The sequence below is a fragment of the Gobius niger genome, assembly GCF_951799975.1.
Source record: "Gobius niger genome assembly, chromosome: 1".
Lineage (NCBI taxonomy): Eukaryota > Metazoa > Chordata > Actinopteri > Gobiiformes > Gobiidae > Gobius > Gobius niger.
In genome coordinates, this window is record NC_136852.1 from 35,453,230 (window position 1) to 35,471,580 (window position 18,351).

Below are 18,351 nucleotides of genomic sequence, written 5' to 3' on the forward strand. Positions count from 1 at the left end.
GGCTGACTTCCTTCCCGCTCTCGGCTCTTCACCTTTAACGTTACTGTTGGATCGTTTGGAGCTCCGCGGCGGCTGTGTTCGGTGTCGTCGCCCGCTCTTCTGCAGCTCTGGTCGGTGCACGGTGAGTAATGGACCCCCCGGGACCACCGCCCCGCTCCTGCCCCGCCGTGAGCGCCCCACGGCCCGCTTAGCCTTCGTTAGCTCTCCCGCTGTAGCTCCCGCGGCTAACAACACGGCTAGCTCCCGCTCCGCCGAGGGAACCCGCGGAAAGAAGCGCTGCAGATCCACGACCGCTGATTCGCGACTCGAGTGTTTCCCGAGACAGCGCCACCTGCTGTTTGATTTGATTTTCTGGAACAGAGTCAGACACTCAACCCCTCACAGAGCACACCGTAGTGTTCTTGTTCTAATTTTGACATGAAAGAGCCAGGGTTAGGGAACATTTTGATGGAGAAAAAATTGAAATTGAAATGACACGTCACTCATCCATAATATAAACAAAAATGTCAAATTAAAGATTGTCATGCAGCTATGTTCTTGTGCAAGTTATCTCCAGTTTTGTCCAATCAATGCATCTTAATCCTCACAATCAGTATTCTTTATACATTTGATTAAGTCTAATAAGCAGAGCTAAGTGGGATACTCTTGACTTAAAGCTGACGTTTTGCCACAAAATCTCGCTTCTTCCTGTACCTGGATAAAAATCACCAAACTAAGATTTGTATTTCATGTTTGGTTTGCAAGTAAAAGCCTGGAAAGGATGAATACATAATCAATGGATGTATAAAGGTGCGTTTTGTAACTTTATATGCAAAATATAGTTGTTATGGGTGCATATTTGGCCTTTCAGCGACCCAGCAGAATCAATTGTTTTTAGGGTTTCTGGTAGGCTTTTACAGCTGATGGGACCATACATGATTACGCATATCCATAAAACCTACCAAAAACCTTAACAGATATTGATCCTGGAGCGTCCTAGGAACCACTGTGATGGAAAGTAAAGGCCACTGAGTCAAAACGGCACTACAGACCCCGAATGAACACCTTTGTGAGTGACAGGTCATGATTTCAGAGGCAGTTGTGGTGAACAGGTCTGGGCTCATTTTACACCTTAGGACATTACTGGAACATGTAGGGGGAGGAAAATACTTTATTTTAACATGTTTTAAGTCTGTTTAGTCCCTTTAATGCACCTTTCATTAAACCAGTGGTTCTCTCTGCTATCACTTCGGGACCTTTCAAGACTAGGGCTGGCTTTGTTAAAAATGTTTTCGTTACCATTACTTTAATGATACTTTGTTTTCGATACCTATTCACCTGATTCCGCCCCTCCCACTTTTGCCTCTTTTGCCGTTTATTAAGCGTAGAACGAGGGAAAATGTTCGCCCGCTAAAATCCGATGTTCAGTAGATTAATTTGTGTAAAATGTCCGATGTTCATTGTTCTGCAAACAAACGACATGAAAATGAGCCCTTTGAAAAGAGTCCCATGACTGCAGCTGCAGCACGCTCTTCCCGACAGCAGGTGGCGCTGACTAACAAACTAGAGTCGTGAAAGCGCCGCGGCCCTGGATCCGCAGCTCCTCCGCTCTGCAGCTGCGTATCTCCCGTGCCCGCTCCTCTTTGTTCACCAGCGCGTTCCTCTGTTCTCTCCATCTTTCCGCCCCGCGCGCCTCTCCGGGGCCTCGGGAAACGCCGCTCCTCGTTTGCCGTGGTCCCCGCTTTACCGGAGCCGTGGCTGCCGGGCGCCGGGGCTCGGTGTTTCGACGGTCATTTGTGTTTTAATGAGAAACGTGACCTTCTGCAGAGTGACGCGCTGCAAACCGCGGACTGACAGCACACCCACCTCCTCCGCGACAACAGCACAGGTGAGGCGAGCCAAACCGGGGCATTCACCGGGGCATGAGCCGGGGGGACGTCAGACCGTGCCGCAAAACCGAGCGGTCCATGACGGAACGAGGAGAAATGTTCGGTTCCGTGGCGTTTGTTGTTGTTTGGGGGGTTGGGTCTGCAGGGTTGTGTTTGGGTCTGTAGGGTTGTGTTTGGGTCTGCAGGGTTGTGTTTGGGTTTGGGTTTGGGTCTGCAGGGTTGTGTTTGTGTCTGCAGGGTTGTGGTTGTGTCTGCAGAGTTGTGTTTGTGTTTGGGTCTGCAGGGTTGTGGTTGTGTCTGCAGGGTTGTGTTTGTGTTTGGGTCTGCAGGGTTGTGGTTGTGTCTGCAGGGTTGTGGTTGTGTCTGCAGGGTTGTGGTTGTGTCTGCAGGGTTGTGGTTGTGTCTGCAGGGTTGTGTTTGTGTTTGGGTCTGCAGGGTTGTGGTTGTGTCTGCAGGGTTGTGGTTGTGTTTGGGTTTGGGTCTGCAGGGTTGTGGTTGTGTTTGGGTTTGGGTCTGCAGGGTTGTGTTTGGGTCTGCAGGGTTGTGTTTGGGTCTGCAGGGTTGTGTTTGGGTCTGCAGGGTTGTGTTTGGGTCTGCAGGGTTGTGTTTGGGTCTGCAGGGTTGTGTTTGGGTCTGTAGGGTTGTGTTTGGGTCTGTAGGGTTGTGTTTGGGTCTGTAGGGTTGTGTTTGGGTCTGTAGGGTTGTGTTTGGGTCTGCAGGGTTGTGTTTGGGTCTGCAGGGTTGTGTTTGGGTCTGCAGGGTTGTGTTTGGGTCTGTAGGGTTGTGTTTGGGTCTGTAGGGTTGTGTTTGGGTCTGTAGGGTTGTGTTTGGGTCTGCAGGGTTGTGTTTGGGTCTGTAGGGTTGTGTTTGGGTCTGCAGGGTTGTGTTTGGGTCTGTAGGGTTGTGTTTGGGTCTGCAGGGTTGTGTTTGTGTCTGCAGGGTTGTGGTTGTGTCTGCAGGGTTGTGTTTGTGTTTGGGTCTGCAGGGTTGTGGTTGTGTCTGCAGGGTTGTGGTTGTGTTTTGGGTTTGGGTCTGCAGGGTTGTGTTTGGGTCTGCAGGGTTGTGTTTGGGTCTGTAGGGTTGTGTTTGGGTCTGTAGGGTTGTGGTTGTGTCTGCAGGGTTGTGTTTGGGTTTGGGTTTGGGTCTGCAGGGTTGTGTTTGTGTCTGCAGGGTTGTGGTTGTGTCTGCAGGGTTGTGTTTGTGTTTGGGTCTGCAGAGTTGTGTTTGTGTCTGCAGGGTTGTGGTTGTGTCTGCAGGGTTGTGGTTGTGTCTGCAGGGTTGTGTTTGTGTTTGGGTCTGCAGGGTTGTGGTTGTGTCTGCAGGGTTGTGGTTGTGTTTGGGTCTGCAGGGTTGTGGTTGTGTCTGCAGGGTTGTGTTTGTGTTTGGGTCTGCAGGGTTGTGGTTGTGTCTGCAGGGTTGTGGTTGTGTTTGGGTCAGGGTTGTGTTTGTGTCTGCAGGGTTGTGGTTGTGTTTGGGTCTGCAGGGTTGTGGTTGTGTTTGGGTCTGCAGGGTTGTGGTTGTGTTTGGGTCTGCAGGGTTGTGGTTGTGTTTGGGTCTGCAGGGTTGTGTTTGGGTTGTGTTTGGGTCTGCAGGGTTGTGGTTGTGTTTGGGTCTGCAGGGTTGTGTTTGGGTCATGGTTGTGTTTTACGCACACTGTCAAGGTGGTTTAACTGAATGATCTCCTTGTTTTGGACATTTCCACCTGGTCAGACCGGTGGTGTTGCAGATGAGTTATGTTATTGTTGCTGAATGTTGCTTTGTTGTTGCCAAAATGGCTTCTTTCTAAACGCACTGTAATTCTGAACTTACTGTGCGTAAGGTTTTTGTTTCGTGGCTTTGCAGTATCGAGGTGCTTTTGCTGGAGAATGTGAAGCTGTAGCCTGTCATTCGCAGTGATGCAGCACTGAAAGGATTCCTCATTTGTTTTTCATCAAATGTAGAATGCAAGAGTGTTTAAAATGTTCTGTTTACTCTTAAAGTCACGTTTTTACTGACCCAACCAGCCTCGCCTGCGATAATGACATGAAAGTTCTAATGACATGACTTTAGATCTGAAATGTGAAACTGTCATTGATCCAAAGGGGAGTCAAGGTCATAGAGTTCATGTTATGAACCTCTTAACCAAGCGCATTCACTCCAGTCCGGCTTTACCCAAATCTAAAAGCTTGTGGACCGGAGATTACAGCCCTGCGCTTCATTTGAAAGCTAAAACCTAGAAAACTCATTTAAGATGTTTTTCTTGCGTTGTCGTCACTTTTCCATCGTATTTCTGGTGCAATTTAGACGCGTTTTTTATAGTGATGTGTTTTTCATCACTTTTTTGTCGCCTGTTTTGTTGCATTTTTTATGATTTCTTTTCATTTTTTGATGTTTTTTTGGGTTGTGTTTTCATCCTCATTTACGTCTCTTTTTTGTTGCTATTTGTTTGCTTTTTTTTCAGTAAGCTTTTAGATTTGGTTAAAGTTAAACCGCAGACAATGTGTTTGGTTGAGGTGGGGGTTAAAAGAGCAGCACTGTGGTACGGTTAGCACTCGTGCTTCACAGCTAGAAGGTCCGGGTTTGATTCCCACGTGGACGGGCCTTTCTGTGGAGTTTGCATGTTCTCCCCGTGTCTGCGTAGGTTTCCTCTGGGTACTCCGGTTTCCCCACCACTAAAAACATGTACAATAGGCCAGGATGTATGAGAGTGTGTTTGAGAGTGCGCATGGGGGACGACGGATGGAATTAGCCCAAGGCTACAATCCGGAGCACAGATGTTGTTAGCATTTAGCCTCTATGGACCCACACAGGGGTGATGTTAGAAGCAACCAAGCTCTTCCACGCTTTCCCTGCACGGACGTCGAATTGCTCCTAAGGTATTTTTTAGGGATGCACCGATACCACTTTTTCTAAAACCGATACAAGTACGAGAACTTTGATTTAAGTACTCGCCGATACCGAAAACCGATACGAGTACAAGGCATTTTCTTCAACATTCTTACTTTTTTCACAGCAGATTGGTTTGTAATTAGTTAATTTAGAGCAGTTTTATTAGAATTGTGCTGATGCCATTTATTTATTTTAAATTTTCATTCAATATAATTTTTATTTTTTATGTCTCTGTCCATCATAGACAGAAAAGCCCATGTTTTTTTTAAAGCTCCCAATTCCTGTGCTTTATTCATTTATGTATTTTTATTTAACAATAGTATTGAGATGTTTCTTAAATGGTCTGTTTTCGTCTTTACTTCAGCTCCTGTAGATTTTCTCGTGTGTTTGTAGTAACTTAGCGAGTAGCTACAGCGTTTTCATTGTTCTGCTGCAGCTCATTTTCCCTCAATATAAACATGCTGTATGTCTTTAAGGTGGATTTTCTGAGGACTTTTTAGTCGCTGGGTTAGTTTTTCAGATGAATAAACCCCTGGGCATAAAACGGCGTCAGAATGGCCAAAACTGCTAGCCGCGAGTTAGCAGCGTTAGCCTGTATGTTGTAAACACTGCAGACGCTGCAGCGAGTTAGCAGCGTTAGCCTGTATGTTGTAAACACTACAGACGCTGCAGCGAGTTAGCAGCGTTAGCCTGTACGTTGTAAACACTGCAGACGCTGCAGCACTAACAACATTAAGCTCTGGTTAAATCCAGCTCAGACTCTGGTTTAGAGAGCGCAGTCTGTAATAAAGTCAGCTCTATGTGGATTATTGGATTTACACTAAACAATTCTCCAGTTTGTTGCTTCTTCTCTCCTCAGCTGAGAGCTGTGCCTCGTAGCTGCGCCTCGTATGTGCGCCTCGTAGCTGCGCCTCGTAGCTGCGCCTCGTAGCTGTGCCTCGTAGCTGCGTCTCGTAGCTGCGCCTCGTAGGTGTGCCTCGTAGCTGCGCCTCGTAGCTGTGCCTCGTAGCTGTGCCTCGTAGCTGTGCCTCGTAGGTGTGCCTCGTAGCTGTGCCTCGTAGCTGTGCCTCGTAGCTGTGCCTCGTAGGTGTGCCTCGTAGCTGCGCCTCGTAGCTGCGCCTCGTAGCTGTGCCTCGTAGCTGTGCTTCGTAGCTGCGCCTCGTAGGTGCGCCTCGTAGCTGCGCCTCGTAGCTGTGCCTCGTAGCTGTGCTTCGTAGCTGCGCCTCGTAGGTGCGCCTCGTAGGTGCGCCTCGTAGCTGCGCCTCGTAGCTGCGCCTCGTAGGTGTGCCTCGTAGCTGCGCCTCGTAGGTGCGCCTCGTAGGTGCGCTGACCGCACGTCAAATGGTAAGACCTCATGAATGAGTACAAGTATGAGTACAAGCATGTGGTATCGGCCCGATACTGGTATCGGTATCGGTGCATCCCTAGTATTTTTACACCTTACAATATAGTAGCCCTTTTCATCTGCTTAGAAAAGGACATGTTTAATTTTGTGTGACTATACTTGGATGGTGTAACTACTCACGTAGCTGTATTTAAATATGGAAACCATGGAAGAGCTTGGTTGTTTCCTCGCATGTAGAATCAAGCTAAAGGCTTTGGCATATTTTACAGGCTGAATTGTTGTTGCCTGGCATAAAGCTAGACCGACTTTATTTATGTATTTATAAATACATATAAAAGACAGTCTGGAATTGTGGTAATAGGACGCAATTTCCAAATCGAGACTCGGCGGGGCTAACGATATGAAACCCGAGATGAAATACTTATATTAAATATGAATTAATATTACATATTAAAGCATTACTAAGTAACTCATGCCCCTAGAGGCCGTAAGCGCCACTGCAGGTGTCGTAGCATGTTGCTTGTTTTTACTCATTGTCAGTGAGAGGAAATACTACGCAGACAGAAAAGACAAAGGGACTGAGGGGTATTGTACATCCAATTACACAATGAAGTAGGGATGCACCGATACCGATACCAGTATCGGGTATCGGGTATCGGGCCGATACCACATGCTTTACTCATACTCATTCATGAGGTCTTACCATTTGACGTGCGGCCAGCGCAGCTACGAGGCGCAGCTACGAGGCGCAGCTACGAGGCGCAGCTACGAGGCGCAGCTCTCAGCTGAGGAGAGAAGAAGCAACAAACTGGAGAATTGTTGGAAATGCAATAATCCACATAGAGCTGACTTTATTACAGACTGCGCTCTCTAAACCAGAGTCTGAGCTGGATTTAACCAGAGCTTAATGTTGTTAGCGCTGCAGCGTCTGCAGTGTTTACAACATACAGGCTAATGTTGCTAACTCGCGGCTAGCAGTTTTGGCCATTCTGACGCCGTTTTATGCCCAGGGGTTTATTCATCTGAAAAACTAACCCAGCGACTAAAAAGTCCTCAGAAAATCCAAATTAAAGTATAAAAGTTTATCAGCGCATTTCACAACTTGAGCACTTTTCCAGAAATTATAGAAAACTCCCAAGTTAATGAAAATTATACAAATGCTTTATAATTAGATGCACAGCATTGTCCCCACAAATGTCTGAGTTTACAGTAAGGAGGACAAAAGAAATGATACAGGTGAAAATCAGATGACACAAATTGATATGGAAAGTGAGATTTGTTTTGATTTGGCTGATTATGGCTTACAGTCCATTTTCAAAATATTGTAATTTCTGAGATGTCAGATTTGGGGGTTTTACAAGATGTCAGCCATAATTATCAAAATGATAACAAATAAAGGCTTGATGTATCTCAAATTCAAAATCTCAGAAAATTAGAAACCATATTGTAGCTCAAAGTGTCACCCTTTTATCAGCCAATGAATCCAAAACACCTGCAAAGGGTCCCTGAGACCTTAAATGGTCTCTCAGTCTGGTTCAGGAGAATTCACCATCAGGGGGAAGACTGCTGACCTGACAGTTGTGCAGAAAACCATCATTGACACCGTCCATAAGGAGGGGAAGACTCAAAAGGTCATAGCAAAAGAAGTTGGATGTTCTCAAAGTGCTGTATCAAAGCAGAAAGTTGATTGGAAGAGAAAATTGTGGGGATGATCACAGTCTGGAGAGGACTGTCAGGAAAAGGCCATTCAAAAGTGTGGGGGACCTTCACAAGGAGAGGACTGAGGCTGGAGTCAGAGCATCAAGAGCCTCCACACACAGACGGATCCTGGACATGGTCTTCAGATGTCAGAATCCTCTGGTTGAAGCTTCCTGGTCTTTCATAACACCTCAGCAGTGGCACAGGCTGAGAGCATCCATGCCACGCAACCGCATTAAGGCAGTAATTCAAGTGAAACGGCCTAACCAAGTACTAAGTACATATGCATGACTATAGTTTTCAGAGGGTCCACATTTCTCTGTTTAAAATCATTTTTTTAAATTGATTTCATGTCATCTAATCTTGAGATTTTCAATTTGGGTTTTTTATAAACTGTAAACCATAATACGGCTTGACATGTGTCACTTTGCATGTCATGAGTCTATATCATATTAATTTAAGTTAAATGAACTTTTTCACAATATTCAAATTTTCCAAGTTTTACCTATCATAGTTTTAAGTCTTGTTGCCCGTCAATCCATGGTTGATTTATCAGGTGTAAGTTTTGATTTTGTTTTTATACTTTATTGTCCCCGTAGGGAAATTTGTCCGCTGCATTTAACCCATCCTTCGATGCCGCTGGGGCGACCCGTAAGGAGCAGTGGTCAACGGCAGTGCCGCGCCCGGGGACACATCTCCATGATGTGGAGCCAGGCTGATGGTCAGAATCACCTGGCTGGAGGATTCACCTATTGCACATGTTTTTAGTGGTAGGGGAAACCGGAGTACCCGGAGTACACACGGGGAGAACATGCAAACTCCACACAGAAAGGCCCCGTCCTGGTGGGAATGGAGCCCGGGACCTTCTAGCTGTGAAGCGGAGGCGCTAACCTCTGTACTACCGTGCCTCTTGAAGAATCCTGTATTGAAAATCTAATGTCATATGTAATGTCATAATGTCATGTGCTGTTGCAGGCGAATGCTGTATCTAAAGCCTAAATTGGATCTTTGTTGCAGGTTGGCCCGGTGCTCTGCAGGAGACCGTGGGCTCCAGCTCCGTCCATGTGAAGCTCCTCCACTGCTCTGGGTCTGGTGCAGCCGCTGGAGCCTCGTCCCCTTCTCTTCCTCTCCCTTTGTCCCACAAACCCTCACCGTTTCCCCCTGAGCCTCCCCCGCTCCACCCCGTCTGCTCCAAATGAAGACACCGTTCAAGAGCGCCGTGCCCCGGCCCCAAGGCGACGGAGGTGAGCAGTTTATTCTGATGGATCTGGACGTGTTCCTGCTGTCGTTGTGAGGTTAAAACATTTAGGCATCGATCTGTAGGTTTAACCACAATATTCTGAAGTAGGGCTCCAACTAACGTCGGATTATCTTCCCCATATTAGGCTATATCCACACAAAGACAAAACGCTTATGATTTCAGAAACTTTCTTTGTAAACCTGAAGCCAGCTCAGTAAATGTGTGCGTCCACATGGGTCGACTCAGGTCTGTGAAAACGGCACAATTCATCTTCCAGGCCTGTGTGAGGCGCTGTGAAGCTAACACAGATGATAGAACAAGATGTAGAGGCGCATGTGCAGTGAACTTATGTGGAATGTAAACAGTGAAAATTAAACTGATCGAAGGATTTAGGATCTACAGAAGAGACGAGGAGGAGAGTTTATTCTTCAGACGTAGCGGGACTAAAAACCTGTCAGTGACTTTTACTTTTACACAGACTGACTCGTGTTTTTCTACTTGTCACCTGTGGCTTGTGGACGGCAGTGGAGCAAAGAGGAGTAAAACCATCACAGATCCATGATGGATAACAGACACAAACGCTGGTGCTGTGATGCTTTAATAAAAGTTGCGGTGACGTCTTGACAACGGCGCCGCGTAAACAGCGTTTTGAGATCTTTCCCCTCTGGGACCTAGTTTGGAAAATGTTGGTTTACAGACCCCCAAAACGCCGGCTCGTATGGACGATACACTGGATTGATAAAATATCTTTGCGTTTGGTCCTCAGCTTGACTTCGTGTGGACAGGGCCTTAATTGATCTCGATTTTCAATTTGATTCTTTTTTTGTTTCTAGGGAGGCACCGATACCACTTTTTCTAAAACCGATACGAGTACTTTGATTTAAGTACTCGCCGATACCGAATACCGATACGAGTACAAGGCATTTTCTTCAACATTCTTACTTTTTTCACAGCAGATTGGTTTGTAATTAGTTAATTTACTCATTTATGGCTCGGTTCCACCTACCCTACTCTACTCTACCCTGCTCTACTTTGCCTGCATTTGAAATGTTTCCACCAGCCCACTTTACAGTTAACTGGTACTTTTTTTAGTACCTGCTTGGCCCTGGTACTAACCAGGCCAAGCAGGTACTGTTTCCAATGAATACAGTCAAAAGCAAAACCATATCCATGGATACACCCTGGTAACCATGGATACAGTATCAGATTCTACAGAATAGTGGAAACACAACCAGGCCAAGTAGAGTAGGACCAAACCAAGTAGAGTAGAGAAGGGTAGGGCTGGTGGAAACGAGCCATAACATTTCCTTAAGTAAAGTAGGCTACAGATTTAAGAGAAGTTATATTAGAATTGTGCTGATGCCATTTATTTATTTATTTTATTTTCATTCAATATCATTTTTAATTTTTATTGCACTTTATTACACAGACAGAAAAGCCCATGTCCAAAAGCTCCCAATTCCTGTGCTTTATTCATTTATGTATTTTCATTTAACAATAGTATTGAGATGGTTATTTAAATGGTCTCTTTTCGTCTTTACTTCAGCTCCTGTAGATTTTCTCGTGTGTTTGTAGTAACTTAGCGAGTAGCTACAGCGTTTTCATTGTTCTGCTGCAGCTCATTTTCCCTCAATATAAACATGCTGTATGTCTTTGATTTGGATTTTCTGAGGACTTTTTAGTCGCTGGGTTAGTTTTTCAGATGAATAAACCCCTGGGCATAAAACGGCGTCAGAATGGCCAAAACTGCTAGCCGCGAGTTAGCAGCGTTAGCCTGTATGTTGTAAACACTGCAGACGCTGCAGCGAGTTAGCATCGTTAGCCTGTATGTTGTAAACACTGCAGACGCTGCAGCTCTAACAACATTAAGCTCTGGTTAAATCCAGCTCAGACTCTGGTTTAGAGAGCGCAGTCTGTAATAAAGTCAGCTCTATGTGGATTATTGTATTAATGGTATCGGTTTCTGGTATCGGGACCTCATGAATGAGTAAGAGTATGAGTACAAGCATGTGGTATCGGCCCGATACCACATGCTGGTATCGGTGCATCCCTATTTTTTTTTTTTAATGATAAATACAATAAATGTGGCCTTTCTAGCACCTGTAAGGAATCAGCCATCCCCATGACACCCCCTCACCAGCCCTGTACCACACAAACATCTGCACCCCCTCACCTGCCCTGTACCACACAAACATCTGCACCCCCTCACCTGCCCCTGTACCACACAAACATCTGCACCCCCTCACCTGCCCCTGTACCACACAAACATCTGCACCCCCTCACCTGCCCTGTACCACACAAACATCTGCACCCCCTCACCTGCCCTGTACCACACAAACATCTGCACCCCCTCACCTGCCCTGTACCACACAAACATCTGCACCCCCTCACCAGCCCCTGTACCACACAAACATCTGCACCCCCTCACCTGCCCTGTACCACACAAACATCTGCACCCCCTCACCTGCCCCTGTACCACACAAACATCTGCACCCCATCACCAACCCTGTACCACACAAACATCTGCACCCCCTCACCTGCCCCTGTACCACACAAACATCTGCACCCCCTCACCTGCCCTGTACCACACAAACATCTGCACCTCCTCACCAGCCCCTGTACCACACAAACATCTGCACCCCCTCACCTGCCCTGTACCACACAAACATCTGCACCTCCTCACCAGCCCCTGTACCACACAAACATCTGCACCTCCTCACCAGCCCCTGTACCACACAAACATCTGCACCTCCTCACCTGCCCCTGTACCACACAAACATCTGCACCCCCTCACCTGCCCTGTACCACACAAACATCTGCACCTCCTCACCTGCCCCTGTACCACACAAACATCTGCACCCCCTCACCTGCCCTGTACCACACAAACATCTGCACCCCCTCACCTGCCCTGTACCACACAAACATCTGCACCCCCTCACCTGCCCCTGTACCACACAAACATCTGCACCCCATCACCAACCCTGTACCACACAAACATCTGCACCCCCTCACCTGCCCCTGTACCACACAAACATCTGCACCCCCTCACCTGCCCTGTACCACACAAACATCTGCACCTCCTCACCAGCCCCTGTACCACACAAACATCTGCACCCCCTCACCTGCCCTGTACCACACAAACATCTGCACCTCCTCACCAGCCCCTGTACCACACAAACATCTGCACCTCCTCACCAGCCCCTGTACCACACAAACATCTGCACCCCCTCACCTGCCCTGTACCACACAAACATCTGCACCTCCTCACCAGCCCCTGTACCACACAAACATCTGCACCTCCTCACCTGCCCCTGTACCACACAAACATCTGCACCCCCTCACCTGCCCTGTACCACACAAACATCTGCACCTCCTCACCTGCCCCTGTACCACACAAACATCTGCACCCCCTCACCTGCCCTGTACCACACAAACATCTGCACCTCCTCACCAGCCCCTGTACCACACAAACATCTGCACCTCCTCACCAGCCCCTGTACCACACAAACATCTGCACCCCCTCACCTGCCCTGTACCACACCAACATCTGCACCCCCTCACCTGCCCTGTACCACACAAACATCTGCACCCCCTCACCAGCCCTGTACCACACAAACATCTGCACCCCCTCACCTGCCCTGTACCACACAAACATCTGCACCCCCTCACCAGCCCTGTACCACACAAACATCTGCACCCCCTCACCAGCCCCTGTACCACACAAACATCTGCACCCCCTCACCAGCCCCTGTACCACACAAACATCTGCACCCCCTCACCAGCCCCTGTACCACACAAACATCTGCACCCCCTCACCAGCCCTGTACCACACAAACATCTGCACCCCCTCACCAGCCCTGTACCACACAAACATCTGCACCCCCTCACCAGCCCCTGTACCACACAAACATCTGCACCCCCTCACCAGCCCCTGTACCACACAAACATCTGCACCCCCTCACCTGCCCTGTACCACACAAACATCTGCACCCCCTCACCAGCCCCTGTACCACACAAACATCTGCACCCCCTCACCTGCCCTGTACCACACAAACATCTGCACCCCCTCACCAGCCCCTGTACCACACAAACATCTGCACCCCCTCACCAGCCCCTGTACCACACAAACATCTGCACCCCCTCGCCAGCCCCTGTACCACACAAACATCTGCACCCCCTCACCTGCCCTGTACCACACAAACATCTGCACCTCCTCACCAGCCCCTGTACCACACAAACATCTGCACCCCCTCACCTGCCCCTGTACCACACAAACATCTGCACCCCCTCACCTGCCCTGTACCACACAAACATCTGCACCCCCTCACCTGCCCTGTACCACACAAACATCTGCACCCCCTCACCTGCCCTGTACCACACAAACATCTGCACCCCCTCACCTGCCTCGTAGTACATATTTCCCGATTTAAAGACGTCACAAATAATGAGCCCTGACATGGCCTGGACAGATAGTACAGGTCTGCAGATAGTAGAGGTCTGCAGATAGTAGAGGTCTGCAGATAGTAGAGGTCTGCAGATAGTAGAGGTCTGCAGATAGTAGAGGTCTGCAGATAGTAGAGGTCTGCAGATAGTAGAGGTCTGCAGATAGTACAGGTCTGCAGATAGTACAGGTCTGCAGATAGTACAGGTCTGCAGATAGTAGAGGTCTGCAGATAGTAGAGGTCTGCAGATAGTAGAGGTCTGCAGATAGTACAGGTCTGCAGATAGTACAGGTCTGCAGATAGTAGAGGTCTGCAGATAGTAGAGGTCTGCAGATAGTAGAGGTCTGCAGATAGTAGAGGTCTGCAGATAGTAGAGGTCTGCAGATAGTAGAGGTCTGCAGATAGTAGAGGTCTGCAGATAGTACAGGTCTGCAGATAGTAGAGGTCTGCAGATAGTAGAGGTCTGCAGATAGTAGAGGTCTGCAGATAGTAGAGGTCTGCAGATAGTACAGGTCTGCAGATAGTACAGGTCTGCAGATAGTAGAGGTCTGCAGATAGTAGAGGTCTGCAGATAGTAGAGGTCTGCAGATAGTACAGGTCTGCAGATAGTACAGGTCTGCAGATAGTAGAGGTCTGCAGATAGTACAGGTCTGCAGATAGTACAGGTCTGCAGATAGTACAGGTCTGCAGATAGTAGAGGTCTGCAGATAGTAGAGGTCTGCAGATAGTAGAGGTCTGCAGATAGTAGAGGTCTGCAGATAGTAGAGGTCTGCAGATAGTAGAGGTCTGCAGATAGTAGAGGTCTGCAGATAGTAGAGGTCTGCAGATAGTAGAGGTCTGCAGATAGTAGAGGTCTGCAGATAGTACAGGTCTGCAGATAGTACAGGTCTGCAGATAGTACAGGTCTGCAGATAGTACAGGTCTGCAGATAGTAGAGGTCTGCAGATAGTACAGGTCTGCAGATAGTAGAGGTCTGCAGATAGTAGAGGTCTGCAGATAGTAGAGGTCTGCAGATAGTAGAGGTCTGCAGATAGTAGAGGTCTGCAGATAGTAGAGGTCTGCAGATAGTAGAGGTCTGCAGATAGTAGAGGTCTGCAGATAGTAGAGGTCTGCAGATAGTAGAGGTCTGCAGATAGTAGAGGTCTGCAGATAGTAGAGGTCTGCAGATAGTACAGGTCTGCAGATAGTACAGGTCTGCAGATAGTAGAGGTCTGCAGATAGTAGAGGTCTGCAGATAGTAGAGGTCTGCAGATAGTAGAGGTCTGCAGATAGTAGAGATCTGCAGATAGTAGAGGTCTGCAGATAGTAGAGGTCTGCAGATAGTAGAGGTCTGCAGATAGTAGAGGTCTGCAGATAGTACAGGTCTGCAGATAGTACAGGTCTGCAGATAGTACAGGTCTGCAGATAGTACAGGTCTGCAGATAGTAGAGGTCTGCAGATAGTAGAGGTCTGCAGATAGTACCGGTCTGCAGATAGTACCGGTCTGCAGATAGTAGAGGTCTGCAGATAGTAGAGGTCTGCAGATAGTAGAGGTCTGCAGATAGTAGAGGTCTGCAGATAGTACAGGTCTGCAGATAGTACAGGTCTGCAGATAGTAGAGGTCTGCAGATAGTAGAGGTCTGCAGATAGTAGAGGTCTGCAGATAGTAGAGGTCTGCAGATAGTAGAGGTCTGCAGATAGTAGAGGTCTGCAGATAGTACAGGTCTGCAGATAGTAGAGGTCTGCAGATAGTAGAGGTCTGCAGATAGTAGAGGTCTGCAGATAGTAGAGGTCTGCAGATAGTAGAGGTCTGCAGATAGTACAGGTCTGCAGATAGTACAGGTCTGCAGATAGTACAGGTCTGCAGATAGTAGGTATCAATAAAGTCGCTCATATAATTTTCCACAAAAAAATAAGAAATCTTCCAGTCGTCCTCTGACAGTGAGCTCATGTGTCTGTCATCAAGAACGGCAATTTTCCTGTGGTTCTGATTACTGGTTTGGAATATTTTATACTCTTTTATATACTTTTATTTTTTATACTATAAGGAGAAAGGATCCCTGTTTCCACATACACACCAACAAGGCTCTAGACTGCGACCAAAATGCTTGCATATGCGACTATTTTTAGAGAATGTGCGAGTAAAAAAAATAAGTGGTAGCACCTGTGCGAGCAAAAAAAAAAGAGAAAGTCTAATAGGCTGCAAATAACGTTATAAACAGCGTCTCCAGAGCACTCTTCAACACACACTGCGCACGCACGCACCTAAGCTTCCACTATTATTGAAGAAGTCAGCTGGTAGTTTACGCTAAACGTTTTGTCCAGGCAAGTGCCCCGCTCTCCCTGTTTGTCCGAGGGACAGGTGAAATACAGACAGCAACAGAAGCCACGTGTCCCGACATGAATTAACCTTCTATTACTTTCTGCCAATACGCACTTTCCCACAGTTTATTCCCCACAGTAGTATATTTTCACTTTTATGTTTATGTCTGAGCTCGCCGCTCGGCTGCAGCAGTACCGCCCCAAAAGGCGAGCTCACGAGCACAGGTCAGAGAGAAGCGCGAGCTCGAGAGGAGACAGGAGCAGAAAGAGTTTAGCGGTTTATGTTCCTACCTGAGCTCACTCTGATCTCCTCACGGTCAGAAGAAGCTTGTTTTAGAGTGCAAACGTAAAGCTAACAGAGAGCTAACGTAAAGCTAACAGAGAGCTAACGTAAAGCTAGCAGAGAGCAAACGTGAAGCTAACAGCTGCTGTTATGGCCCGCCCTCCCCCTCAGCCGCAGCAGATTCAGCTCCTGTATTTTATTTAGGCTTTAGGCTAAAACAGTTCCTTTTTGCCTGTGATTAATACGTCTTCATTGGCAGTAATACATCATTTTCTAAGTGAATATCCTGCAAGTGACAGTGATATTGCAGATTTGGAAAGAAAGAGGCAAACATTTGACAGGAAGATGAATAATAATGGATTGAAAACACAAAATTAAAGCAGAACAATGCAAAAAAATTATAATAAAATTATATAAAATCACTCTATTATTAATATGAAAAACTCTATTTTAAAAAGTTTTAACACTATTTTAATCATTGTTAGGATCAATTATTAGTGATTTTGAACATGTTTATAAACGTCCTTGTTTTAATTGATTAAAATGGTGAATATATATATTGTGTCTCGAGTCTGTGCGACCAAAATATTGTCTGTTCGACCAAATGAAAAAGTTGGTAGCACCAGCGCTACTAAAATAAAAGTTAGTCTGGAGCCCTGACCAATGCAATTTGTAACTCTTGTTTCCTCCCAAAAGGGGGCGTGGGTCAGCAAAAGTTCCCGGATCGTGCTTGAATGTATGAAGAGGAAACATACTGCGCAGCAGGAAGGGAACGAGGGTCTGAAGAGAGATGTGCCTTGATTTAAAGTTGGATCCAGTAGTAATCCAAATGGTCTTGTCATGCAGCTCGTTTATTCGTTCTTTCTTCATGAAAAAACGAGGCATGAAAGCGAGAGCAGTTTGGCTCAAGGTCGGCCGCCTTCATGCCCGCAGAGTGCGGCACAGGCTGCTCTGAGAGACCTGTTTCAACCACACTGTTCAGACTGGGCCAAACTGCTGTGATTGGGTCCACACTGACCCAAAAGTGCCGCTCTCGGGTGGAGAGCCCTTTTAGGTCGACCTAACTCGTTTGCTGCTATTGTCGTGAGGTTGTGAGTGTGATTCCCATCTGTTCTCCTCGGCAGGACACGCTGGAGTCTCCGTCAACATGATGAAGAAGAAGAATCCTCACAAGTGGGTCTTGCACTTTTCACTTTTCCTCCTCCAACGCTTTTGTCCTAATGCCATGTCCTGTCTCCCGTAGGAAGCAGAAGACGACTGTAGGGGGAAGTAAAGCTCTGGCCCAGACTCAGAGGAGGAACATTGTGGGCTGTAGGATCCAGCACATCTGGAAGGAAGGCAGTAAGTCCGATGTTTCCTCCTTAATATCCAAATGTGGTCATTTCCTTTGTGGGAGAAATATACACAGCGCGCATGTGCAGACAGAAGTGACTAAAGTTTAAGGCCATTTTCATTCTACTCTCTCAACAACATCTCCACTTTAGTAGCTCCTACAGACTCCAAAAATGGGGGGGTGCCAATGTCAGAAATGTTTGTTTTGAGATGTTTGAGTGTTTCCCTGAGGTTTATATCCCTTTTTCTGGTTTGGCAGGGCCACACATGTATGTGCACGGTTCGTGAGCGCTGTCGGGGGATAATAGTCTTTTTAGAAATGTTATTGTTTGAATTTTCCTGCTCAGGTCTCAGACCGAGCCCGATAGCTGCTCAGTGCACATGCACGTGCGTTTAGTTGTACATTGTAACAAAATGCCTCGGTCTGTGTGGTGGTCGTCTCTGGCCAGTCAATTGTTTTCTCTGTGAGTCCGTCGCCTTTTTATTCACATTTATGGCACAAAGAATATGTTTGTATATTTTTCCAACTAGTTGATGAAACAATGCGCAGCACTTAAGGCAAAATTAGCGCCCGGGAGCCAAATTTAGTTTATTAACTCAAAAATGCAGTCGACAAACTCACCTTTTAATATCCAGCTGATTGGCTGACCAGCTGGTAACACTAGGCCAATCGCAGCGCACCTAGTGTGGTGACAGGGAGACAGCGATTTGACAAATGCAAATGAACCAGACTGACTTCCACGACCTCCACAGACGGCGTCTACGACCGACGGTCCAAACCAAACACGCGCACGCCAACGTCGGTCAAAACCGACCCAACCAGGATCGACTTTAATGTTATTGTCTAATCGCTCTAGTTTAACTCACTCGCGCTGTAACGGCAGTTCCAGACTCTGTTTCTCCAATGATTGCATAAAACACGGACTCTGACTGACCAGACATAGTATGTCATAAAACAGGGACCGGATTTCTAA

General features: G+C 47.2%; 1 protein-coding gene across 2 annotated transcripts in view; it reads left to right on the plus strand.

Annotated features, from left to right (window-relative positions):
• The window catches only part of LOC306968440 (spindlin-Z-like), a 28,947-nt gene continuing 10,596 nt past the window's right edge, over positions 1–18,351 (plus strand). The window contains exons 1-4 of one of the 2 annotated variants that reach the window (XM_079563789.1): positions 1–121; positions 8,797–9,023; positions 17,170–17,218; positions 17,289–17,386. In XM_079563789.1, the coding sequence (XP_079419915.1) occupies positions 8,975–9,023; positions 17,170–17,218; positions 17,289–17,386 (196 nt within the window). In that variant the 5' untranslated portion in view covers positions 1–121; positions 8,797–8,974. Of the gene's footprint in view, positions 122–1,611; positions 1,868–8,796; positions 9,024–17,169; positions 17,219–17,288; positions 17,387–18,351 lie in introns of those variants that run through there. The other variant, XM_079563790.1, reaches the window with a different exon arrangement.